Below are 12,020 nucleotides of genomic sequence, written 5' to 3'. Positions count from 1 at the left end.
GATGGGATGGGATGGGATGGGATGGGATGGGATGGGATGGGATGGGAAGCGGCTGGACAGGAGGCCTGGCTGTGATACACCATTTCCTGGCCCAGGAGAGCCAACTGAACAGTCCTGGTTATTCACTCCTGACCTCATGCAGAAGCAATGCACCTTGGTGTGACCAGCGTCATGCCAACGGGTCAGGAATTACTGTGAACTCCTGCCCATAATTAGCATGTGTAATTGCAGACACTCTCTGATTAGCAGGATCTCAGAGCTGGGTGTGCCAGACTGCTTGACAGCGCTCACATTGCTCCTGCCTCAGACTGTTCAGCTCCCTGCTCAGTGATGACTTCACCCCCGAGCCAGGCAGTGCCATGGGGCTGGGAGAGCCAGGCCAACCTGGCATGGCACAGCACAGAAGGGTGGTGGGAGCATGCTGTCGACAGAGGGACAGGCACAGGGGACACACTGCCAGTGCAAATCCATCTTTCCTGCACAAGCTGCGCCATGACCTGGTGCCCTGCCTTGCTGGGCAAGAGCTGAGCTGATGGGACATAATTAATACTTGCATCAATCTCAGCTGGATTTGCATAGTGCCCTCAGTCCCACGGTGCTCGGGAAGGCGGGCTGCTGCAAGCCTTTCCCAGGGGCAGCAGCACCAGATGCTGGGCTGGCCCTGACTCCTCCGCAGGAGTCACAGTCCCAGCATGGCCCATGACTTGCCCCCACATGCACCCGAGCCCTCCTTGCCCCACTGCAGTGGGGACACCTGCAGGCCCCTTCCCTGCCCTGCTCCAGCCACTGGAGCATTGAAGACAGATGGAGATGCTTCTCTCTGCTGTAGTTTCTCCCTCGTTCCTTGAGCTACGAAGAAATTGTGGAGATGGCATCTTGGGAGTGAAGGACACAGCGGGTTTTGGAGGGCAAAGGGATAAGGCTGAGCTGCAAACACTCCCAGGCAGCTGGGAGGCACGGCAGTGCCCACCTCTGCATGCCCAGATGGAGTATAAGTCCATGGGAGAAAGGCAGCATTCACAGACAGTGCCTCTCTCCTGGAACACTCAGTTCCCTCCTGCCCCTGTCCTGCTCCCATGGCCCGGGTGAACTCCCCCACCCCATTACTGAAGGGGTCTGGGAGAAAGAAGAGCCAAGGCAGAAAAGAACCTGGGGTGGTGGCAGGAACACCAGGAGGCAGGCAGGGACCACAGCCCTCACTTTGCTGCCCTGTGGGTGCAGGTGCAGGTGGTAGAGGGACAGGACAGTACAGGGATGTGCAGGGTGTCATTAACTCCAGAGATGACAGGCTGGTGACATATCCTCATGCAGCCGAGCGCAGTGCCTCTCCACAGCTGCTGACACCACTGACAGCTGCTCCCAGCCCCATGACACCGCAGGGACCGCCACATTCCAGGCACGGCCGGACTACCAATAGATACAGGGGGAGACACGGGCACATCTCCAGCCCCTGGCCCATCTCCAGCCCTTGGCCCTGCTCACAAGCTCTCTGTAGCCACTGCCACCGTTGTGTCTCAGCCGTGCCTGACCACAGCACCCACAGCATCTGCAGCACCTGCATCACCTGTGGTACCTGCAGCACCTGCTATCCAGCCCATCCCGGACAGGGGGGACGTGGCCACTGATTGTGACTGTGACCAGAGTGGGGGGGTTGCCACCTGATTGCAGCTGCCCAGATGAATGCATCCAGCTCAATCAGAGCTGCACAGCCCTTCTGCATGCTGGGCACCTGGAATTAAACTTCTAATGAGCTGCTGGCTGGAGGGCCGGCAGTTAGTGATTAATCAGAGGCTCTACTCTGACAAGGCTGTGCCTCCTCTCCCTTCCTGCCCTGCGCATCCCAGAGCTTGCAGTCAGCAGTGACCAGTGTGTCCCCCAGCCCCTGTTCCCTGCCTGCCCAGCCATTATGGGCAGGGGACAGCCTGGCTCAGCTCTCCAACACAGAGAGGGGTCCCCAGCTCCCATGCCACTGGAACACAGTGCCCACAGGTCCTTCCAGCCTCTGGCTTTCCTGTCCCCCAGCTCCTTCTGCACTTGCCTTCCCCAAGCTGCAATCAGGTGAGAACCTTTTTTTCTGCTGGAAGAACACCTGTTGAGCCCAGCTGAGCTCAGCTGATGCTCATCATGTGCAGAGTGTGCTCGGGCTTCTGTCTGAGAGCCCAGAGATGGGCCAAGTGATCTGGAGGGTGTCTGCAGAGGGGCTTCACGAGGGTGACAGAGGAGGAGCAGCCATGCAGCCAGCGACATCTCCTAAGGACAGAGCAGGCACATGCAAGAGCCCTGAGTCCCAGTGCATCAGGGTGCAGGTCCACTCCCCCCAACCCGAGCCCAGCAGCACAGCGCCATTTGAAACCGTCACCTCCAGCCTGCTGTGGCACAATGGTGGCATGGTGGGTGATGGGGCTGGCAGAGCCCTGCCTGTGCCTGGCACAGCGCACTGGGTCGTTGGGGAAGGCTTTGAAGCATGAGGAGGGGACAGCCATCCACAGAAAAGTGCAGGAAACTGCAGGGAAGCTACTCGACCTTGAGCCTGACTGCTCCCTGCTGGGACCCTTGATGGTCATGGCAGAGTCAGGACAGGGCAGGACATAGCAGAGGTGTTAGCACCCTCCTGTCCTTGCACCCTCCCTTAGCTGCATGTCAGGGCAGTGCCTGGGAGTAAAGGCCAGCGACTGTCAAGGAGCAGGTTGGAGAGGCATGTTTTCCCCTATTGCACAATTAATCATGAGAAGTTTTTCCTCCTTTCATGCATGAAACAGAATTTGGCAGGGCGCTCTGACCACAGGGACTGGCTGCATGCTCTCCAGTAAAAACCCAGTCACATCTGGCTAAGAAATAACCTCAGAGCATCCCTGTGTGTGCAGGTGGAGAGAGACAATGCTGGGCCAGGCAGGAAAATCCAGCGGGGCTTGGTCCACAGCCCCATATATACTAAACACCTTCATGTCCTGATGTTTGTTCCCCCTCCTCATGCCCCAGCACACACATGGCCATGCTGAGCTGTTGGTGCGTTCACCCCTGCCTGCAGGCCCTGTTATTCCAGTCGTGGACATATAAATGCCTAGGCAGGGACGTCCACCCTGTGGCAGCATCCCCTGTCTGGGCTCTCATCCCACCCTGTCTGCCTCCCCCTGCCCACTCCATCCACTAGCCTGGCTGGAGCCTCAGCCCATCCTTTCCCAGAGGGAAAGCAAGCTCAAGCCTCCCCAACAGCATTCCAGTTATTTGTTATTGGAAAAAGGGGGAAATACGTTTTTCGACAATTATTGTTTTTTCCACCTGACTGGCTGCAAACTTGTTAATTTTTTTCTTTAATGTGTGAACAGTGTCGACGGCAGCTGCATGTCAAATGACTCTACGCCCTATCTGCGGGTCCCTGGCTGGCTTTCAGCACTCGCACCGCAAACATTGCCTTCTATAAATAAAGGCCTATATCTCATCAATGGCAGAACAGCAGAGCTTTATATAGTCATCTTACATAAAACCGTCTCTCTTTATGGGCTTCAAACCATTTGCGTCACTTAGTGCAGCTCCGTAAACCTCCTTCTCCAGACACTCCCTCATGGAGGGAGACCCAGCACGGCTGCCCCACGCCCCAATGGGGAGCTGGGATCCCCGCTCTGCCTGGGGCTGTCCTCCAGTGCCTCCGCAGGGCCAGGTGGCAGTTGTGTCCTTGTTCCCCTGCCCCACAACCTTGGCACGCACCTCCCTCCAGTCCGCCCAGCCTTGGTGCCAAGTGGCAGGATGGCAGCCAGCACTGCCAGGCGCTCTGGAGCTTGGGGATGGCTGGCCAAGGGCCAACATCACTCACCCTGCCCTTGTGACCCTGTTCCTGACACCTGTCCTGGGGCAATGCAGTCATGGATGCTGGGAACTGCTGCTCTGTCCTCAGTCACTTGGGAATCAGGGACTCGAGGGCGCAGGGTGACTGGGGACATGGTGCCAGGCTGGGGGGACAGGCCAGCTCACAGCAGCTCTGACATGTAGAGAACACAAGCCTGGCCAGTGGCTTTCCACCCCACTGCCCAGTGAGTGTCTGGTATGGAGGACTCTGGGGGCTGCCCCCATGGCCACAGGACACAGGTCCCAGCCCCAGCCCACACACAGGCTCCTGCAGTCCCCATGGACCCTGGCTCCATATGGCAGAGCCTTCCCTCCGGCTCGCCGCAGGCGTGAGCCTGCACGCAGTGATGGTTCGTGGGGGGGTTGCGAGGGGGGCAGAGACTCTAGTGGGGCTGCAGCAATGCCGACCTGCAGGAGGCAGCCCACACCCCTTCTGGGACTGCAGGAGCCGGGTGGGTGCGGGGGGGGTGCGGGACAGAGCTGCAGAGACCGTGGTGACAAGCCTTCATTTAACTCCATGACATCCCAGCTGACTACCCCAGGTGGCTGGAGCCAGAAGGAGACCAGGATCCAACAGCATCATGGCGCTGGAGCCTGTGGTGCACTCTGACCCATGGCTGTCCCCAGTGCTGTCCATGGGACCCCTGCCACATAAAGGATGGGGTCACAGCAATGCCCTTCGGCCATGGGGCCATGTGGCATCCAACCATGCTGCTGGCACAGGGCACCTGCACCCCAACCAGCCCTGCCCCATGCCCAGCCAGCCATGCTGCACCCCATGAACCCTGCCGCCCCATCTGTCACCCTGCACCCTGTCAGCCCCACAGCCCTGTGCTCCCATCGCCCCACGGTCTCTCAGCCCTGTGGCCCCAGGAACCAGCTCCTGGAGCCAATCCCCTACCCGTGTCTTGTCCCCATCCCTCCCGCAGCCATCCGAGGTGCCCAGCCCCCTCTGCAGCCAGCAGTGCTGGAGGGGCACTGCCCCGCAGTCACCCCACGAGTGCCCTGGCCCCAGGGGCAGCAGCGTCCCCCCCACTCAGCCTGGCACGTGGACCCAGCCTCATGGCACGTCCCACATCCCTGGGGAGACACACCAGGCGCGGGCGTCCTGGCCGCTGGCTCCCCCCGTATCGGAGACAGGCTTATTAAGTGTGTGATATTAAATTACCCAGATAAGAGCATAAGAGCTTTTAAAGTCAATTCATTAAATATAATTATGAAGAGAGCTTTTTTATGCTCACGGTGATCCGATCTCAATCAGGGAGACGGTGGGAAAGCCGTCGGCTCCTCCAGCATCTCTGCTCCCCCGCTGCGTCGCCTCCGCACCCCCCTGCTCCCCCGCCTTGCCCCCCTCCTGCAGGGAGCTGGCACCCACGGCCATGGCCCTTGATGCCCACCCCACTGCCCTGGCACCCTCTCCCCATTGTTGCTGCTGGTGTCGGTGCTGGGGGTCTGCTCAGCAAAGGGGTGGGGAAGGGGAGGCAATGGGGGCAAGATGGTTGGGGCAGTGGCATTGGGGAGGAGGGCAGCAGGGTATGGAGATGTGCAAGGGCAAGAGGCAGGGGTCTGGGAGCTCAGTATAGGCTCTTCCCAGCCATGGATCCCCTTGTCCCCATGATCCAGTCCCCTCGCTGTCCCCTGCAGACCAGCCTCCTCAGAGACCTCATGATGCATCCCCACTCCCCGGGCAGGAGGGGTGCAGGCTTCCCTCCCATCCCACATTCATTAACTGCACTTTGTGACCAATTAATACCTGCCAACCTGTCCTGACCTGTGGCTGGATCCCTCATGTGCAGCCCAGGTGGCTACATGACAGGCCTTTGCACTGGGGCACCCATCTTGCTCCACACACCCCCAGCCACAGCCCAGGGTGCAGCTGCACATGGGGCTGCACCCAGATTTATTGGGGGAATCCATGAGGAAGTGGTGGTCCCAAAGATGCCTCACGACCCCCACGCCAATAATGTCTCTCCAACCATCTGAAAGAGAGTCAGATTGCCAAGACACCTGCTTGTCCCCTTGTCACCCTGCCCCACTGTCATGAGGGGCTTTGCAGTGACACCCCTGGGTGCAGCCAACCCCTTGCTCTCCCACCACAGTATCCCAAAATCCCATTATCCCCAAATCCACAGACTTGGTGCCACAGCCCAGGCACCTGGCACAAGGAGTAACAGCATGGCTGGCAGGGAGCAAGGTGGGGTCTGCACTGGGGTCCCTGCAGAAGGCTTTGGTGGGGGCTGGTGGGAGCAGCTACCCGCTGCTGGGAGCTGCTGGACTGACATTTATTTTTAGACGTGAATTGTATAAATTAGCATTTCTCAGTGGATTAAGCAGAGGAATTGTGTAAAATTAAATGGCAACGAATTGCATTAAAGTCCCCCGTTTTCTGGCACAAACAGCGCCTCGAGCTGTGCCCAGGCGGCTCATGTGTAACAGCACCGGAGATGCTGCTGCCGCTGCTCAGGACAGGAGCATGGCCAACCTGCGACATGTTTGCACCACCCAGGAGCCTGGAAATGCACAAGCACAGTGGCCAGACTGTGAGGATGGAGGGTTCCAGATGGGCTGTGAGCCCCTGGGTAGCTGGCTCAGGCACTGGGCTGGGACTGCAGGATGTGGATGCAGTGTGCAGAGTGCTGTGACCCAGATGGGCACAGATGGGCTCAGCTGAGCAGCTCACAGGCATGGGATCAGTGAGGGATGCTCCAGCCTCTCCTGGGCACTGACACCACCAGCCCCAGCCCAGCCAGTCCCTGCCAGGCATGGCAGGACACCCATCACAGTCACAGCCATGCCACCCTCCAAATGGGATGATGTGCTGAGACCCGTATGGCACTGCCTGGCCCAAGAGCCACTCTGTGCCCCAACCAGGCAGGTTCTGCAGTACCTGGAGCCCACAGAGCATCTGGGGGGCCCCCAGCTCACCCAGCCCTGCACAGGAGTACAGGGAAAATGGAGTGGTTGAATGCCAGGGGCTGAGCAGGCACCAGGCAGGGCAGGTGAACAACAACCAGTCCAGCTCTTTCACCCAGTAAAAATAGGCTGAAAATGTGACATTTATTAAGTACGATTCTGGTGGAAAGGTCAGAGAGTCCCCGTGTCAGGAGCAGTGGGAGAGCCTGGCTGGGAGGAGGCAGAGGTGACAGCCTGCTGCCCCCGTCCACCCCCTGAACCAGGATCTCTTGTGTGCATGTGGAATGCAGCTGAGGATGTTGCCCATCTCAGCATAGGGCTTCCCCCTCTGGGGTCTGCATGGGGTGCTGGGGAGACCCCTCACACTGCCCACATCCTGGGCAGTCAGGAGGCCTAGCTTGGAGAGCCGGGGCCAGTGCCAGCTCCGAGAGGCACTGCCAGCTCTCAGCAACCTCCCTGCTCCCCCCCAGCCTCCAGCCCCGGCACAACTGGCTTCGGCAGCCACACATCGCAAACAAAAGGCTTTTGACAACGAATGAGGTTTTGAGAAAGGCACTGGGCTCCTGCCCGGCCGCGAACGGAGCCTCCCGCTGCAGCCACCGCCGGCGAACAGGCGGGATGCTGCTGCCAACTGAGGGGGCCCCCTCCATGCCCTTCCTCCCACAGCCCCCAAACTCCCGCACACCCCATATGTCTGTCCCCCCATCCCCAAAGCACGGTCGGGAGGGCTCCCTCTTCCCTCAGTGCCACCCGACATGGTCAGAACTGGCCTCGGGTTGTGCCTGTACTGGAGTGCCAGGCAGGGAGGTTAGGGTGGGTGCAAACCACCCGCGGCAGCTCAGCCCCAGCCCCGTGGGGACACTTCCCAACCTCCTCCTCAACGGCATGTAAAGAGTGCCATTGATTTCCTGCACCGGCACCCTCAGCTCTGCCGTGCCCGGCACCCTCAACAAGGCATCCATCGGACACCGCGCCGGTGGGCACTGGGCAGTGCCCCCGGCCACGGCATGGACTGGGGGGCTGCGGAGCACGGCGCAGCTCAGTGGGGTCAGAAGAGGCTCTACCAGGGCTCCAGCACGGCCCTCTAGCAGCCGGCACAGGGGGCACATTTGTCAGCGGGGCTGCAGGGAGCCTCGCTGCGGTTCAGGGTTGTCCCTGCTGCTGGGGAGATTTACAGCCCAGCCGGGCTTTATTACATGGAAGATGCTTACGCTGGGGATTTTTTTTTCCCAATAGTTTCTTAATTTGCTGTCCCATAAAGAATGTGGATTTGTGACGTTGAATAGGGGAAGATCATTTACCACTCACGGCTCTTACTTAAAGGATCCGCACGAGTTATTTATTGCGTGAGCACGGTCTGCAAGCAGTAGTGTGAGGGGACATGTTCCAGCCCCAGCGCTGCTCCTGCTCCCGGACAGGCAGTCGGCGGCAGCCCCACAGCTTGGCCACTTTCGTGCTGAAAACTTCAAGCCTCTGGACAAAGTCCACCTCATGCCCAGAGGGAAGGAAAAACTCCAGCACTCCTGCAAACATGGCTGCAGGGAAAGCTCTTTCCCTTCTCCAGTATCGCCAGGGGACAGTCTCTGCTACAGAAGCCGCTTGCTGTGGGCTGGGTGCCTGGGACCCCAAGCCGTTTGCCCTACTGGGATGCACTGCAGTCTGGGAGCCCTCCATCACTGCTAGGACATGCTGTGGCTCACACACTCGCCCACAGCAGAGGGGGTACAAAAGCTTTCTGAACACGAAGGCTCACATGGGAACCCAGAAATGGAACCAACAAAGCTTGGAGCTCCCCACCACATGAGCAGCCTGGATGCCCCTTCACTGGGGCCACAGCTACGAGGCACAGGAGTGCCCAAGCCCACACACCACAGCTGGGACGCAACCCGCCTGCCAAGAAGCCTGTGCTGTGTTTCAATTATTCCCAGGAGGCACAAGGGACCGATTTGGCTCAGGGAAAAGGAGTAGAAGGCTCCAGCTGCAATTGGTATGATGCCTTGACAGATCCCACTGCTGCCTGGCAAGGCTTTGGGACATGTTATGTGGTAGAGAGATGTATCACATCTTCACCCACCCCTCCCCACACCCATGCTCTGCAGCCTCTCCTGCCCCAGGTTCACCCCTTTGCTCCAGGCAAGTGAGAGGCGACAGGTACACCCCTTTCTGCTGACAGCCCCTGATGCCTCGAAGGCCAGGAAGGTTGAGCTGTGGACAGAGAGAGTGGAGGATTTAGGAGCCCTATACTCCCCTTCTTTGGCCATGAGCCTACGGGTCAGCTGGCACTAACCATTCTCATGCCTGAAACCTGCTCCAGTGCAGGGTGCCGGCACACCAGAGCCCGGCTGCCTGGGCATCCCCAGGGCATACTCGTAAGCAGATGAGGTAGGCAGGCCAGCTGGTCCTGCACGGCCACACGCTGAGAAACTGGGTCCCAGAGACTGTCCTGGCGGTCACCCTTCACTGCCACGCAGCACAGCGCATGCCACACACTCTGTCCATGCTATGGGAAGCTTGTACTGCCCCATCCACCTGAGCTGTGCCCTGCCAACCTCACAGTGTGGCTCAGCACACACCAAATCCCATTGCCATGCCGTGCTGCCGCCCAGCACAAGGCTGGGCTCGCTGCCTCCCCTACAAACCAAAGCTGGGCAGGATCCTCCAGGAGGACCCCGGGGCTGGAGCCAGCATGGCCAAGCCACGTGCAGGACTGTCCAGCACCAGAGCTTCCTGCTCCAAACCCTGCTGAACCACACTGCTTCCCGGCAAACTCGAGCAGCTGGCGTACAGCAGGCACAGAGCGCAGCAAATCCCCAGGAGGAGTGGGGCTGCCCCCCCCGCTGTCCCCCGCTCCTTCCCAATCCACTGCAGTGCCCCATGCCACCACCACCCCCCCGCACAGGGCAGCCCCCCCCCGAACGTCTCTTTCCCAGGGACAGCATCACTCTGCACATTGAGCAGGCATTGTACCTATGGGCACGAAGTGAAATGGAACATGCTGCATCAGCCATTTCCAGCCCCACGGAAGCCTCCTCTCTTGCCCAGTATCCTGCACAGCCCATGGCATCACACCCCACTCCCCGGCACGGAGCGGGGTCCGGCTGGCAGCACAGCTCCTAAGAAGGCAGGAGCCAGCTGAGCAGTAGCCCCTGGCAGCCGTAGGAGAGAGGCAGCTCATTTCCAGAGTCATTAAGGTCTGAAAAGGGTCCCATCAGGTATTCTGCCCGTTCAGCACATTTATTTTCCCAAACCACAGCGGGGATTTGTGATTCCAGGCTCGATATTGGTGAGAGCTGCACACTGGCGGCGGTCGGCCAGGGGCTCGCTGCCTGGGCAGACTGGGCGCTGCTCGGAAGAGGCCCTGCTGCCAGTCCCGGGCAGTGAGTGGGCAGCCCCGGGCAGTTCCCCGCTCGCCCGCCTGTGGCCGTGCCTCCAGAGCAGAGCCGCTCGGCGTTTGCGCTCGGCATGTGCACACGTGCGTGTGCAATGCCGGCAGCCTCCGCATTTACACACATCCCAGTGCTAATCCCCCAAATGCAGAAAGGTTCCCCTATGTGCCAAGGTGTCTCCACCTGCCCCTCTGCTCCAGCCCCTCTCTCTGAGTAAAGCACCCTGCGTCAGGGCACTTTGATCCGGGGGAAGAGCAGGCTGGAGCAGGACTCTACGCCATAGCTTTCCCCCCACCCGCTGCACACCCACCCTGGGGACCGCTGAACCCTTCTGCTCACCCACTGCGGCTCCTGCCCGCGAACCCCTCAGGCACAGACCTGCCGACAGCCCAGTCCTGTGGCGCAGAGCCCTGCTGAGAGCTCCCACGGAGGATCCTCTCCCTCTCTCCATGTGAAACTTGGAGGGAAACTCAAACAGAGAGAGATGCAAACTTCAGCAGCCAGAGTGAGCCAGGGTGCCCTACTCCGGTGCGACGCGGATGGGTGGGTGCCCCCCGTGCCGGTAGGGGCCCCTAGGGAAGCTGAGCCAGGTGTGCACTCACCACAGTGAAATCACGGGATGAGCAGTTCTCGCCGCTGAAGTTGCAGCTCTTGAGCATGTCGTCGAGCTGGTGGCCGGTGCGGTTGACAATGTCAGCCATGTCGGGGTCAGGGTAGAGCAGGTCCGTGGCCTTGTGACCATCCCGGTCCTTGGGGGGCAGCCCAGTCATGTTGGCCAAGTGGAAGATGTCGGCGTCGGTGAGTGCCGAGTGGCGGTAGCGGTTGATGTTGCAGATGGTGATGGCGGGGAAGACCATCTCGCGGATGGCCTCCTCGTCCAGGGCCATGACGTGGGGGTGCTCCAGGTAGAGCAGCGCTGACTTGGCTGCCTGGTAGAGGAAGAAGGCGAGCGAGGCCAGGAAGGCAAATGCCCAGAGGGTCTGGCGCAGGCCCAGCCGTCCTGACCGGCAGATGTGTCCCAAGCCGTGCAGCGTGCTGGTGCTGGCAAACGTGGCCAGATCTCGGGAGCGGGGCCGGGCAGGCTCCTCGATCAGGCTCTCCTTGTCCCCTTCTTCTTTCTCCTTCTGCTTCTCATCCTCTTCAGCAAATTTGATTTTACACACGATCTCAATCGGCATCTGCCCCGTGCAGCTGGTGTGCCCAGCCAGCGAGCTGCCCCCTGGCACAGGCGCCAGCCGAGAGCCCGGCCAAGCGCTGGGAGGGGGTTCGGGTCCCCCCCAAGCCCCAGCACGGCACCGGGAGGGCCGAGCCGTCTCGGGAGGGAAGCGCAGCCCCTCTCAGCAGCTCCGAGCCGTTGCTTCCCTCTTGTCTCACTAGTCGATCGTCTCCTTGTGCCTTCGCTTATCAGCACAAATACAGCTGTCAAAAACCCCTCTCTCTCCTCTCCCTCGCTCTGTCTCTCTGCCTCTCTCCTTCGCTCCTCTCTGGTTAAGACCCCAGCAGATACAGGCAGCATTTAGGCATCATGTGCTAATAAAATCCAGGGAATACTTAATAATTCAAGACATGTCAACATTATTTCATCGTCAAATAAAGAGCAAGCGTCAGAGAAAAGAGGCAGCGTGAAGGGCCCGGCGCCTCCGGGGCAGGGAGCCACGCTGCGCCCGCTCCCCAGCCCCGGCCCCGAAGTGCTGCCGGAGCCACTTGTTTGAATGGCTCGGGAGCTGCCGGAGCCGAGCCGTGCCGAGCGGAACCGAGCCGCGCCGCGCCGTGCGATGCCGAGTCGTTCGTGCCGCGCCGCGCCGCGCCGCGCCGTGCGATGCCGAGCCGTGCCGAGCCGTGCCGAGCCGTGCCGTGGCGGGCGGGGCACGGAGCCTG

At 60.3% G+C, this 12,020-nt stretch overlaps 1 protein-coding gene across 2 annotated transcripts in view; it reads right to left on the bottom strand.

Annotated features, from left to right (window-relative positions):
• The window catches only part of ASIC4 (acid sensing ion channel subunit family member 4), a 63,270-nt gene that overhangs the window by 16,927 nt on the left and 34,323 nt on the right, over positions 1-12,020 (bottom strand). Inside the window, exon 1 of one of the 2 annotated variants that reach the window (XM_042041033.1) lies at positions 10,745-11,944. The exons of the other annotated variant lie outside the window; for it this stretch is intronic. Within the exon in view, the coding sequence (XP_041896967.1) occupies positions 10,745-11,320 (576 nt within the window). The 5' untranslated portion in view covers positions 11,321-11,944. Of the gene's footprint in view, positions 1-10,744; positions 11,945-12,020 lie in introns of those variants that run through there. 2 annotated transcript variants of the gene reach the window in all.

This window comes from Corvus kubaryi, unplaced genomic scaffold (assembly GCF_017639235.1).
Source record: "Corvus kubaryi isolate FWS band 111438036 unplaced genomic scaffold, C.kubaryi_AGA036_p1.0 37396, whole genome shotgun sequence".
NCBI classification, from domain to species: Eukaryota; Metazoa; Chordata; class Aves; order Passeriformes; family Corvidae; genus Corvus; species Corvus kubaryi.
This window is presented reverse-complemented; position numbering and strand designations above follow the sequence as displayed.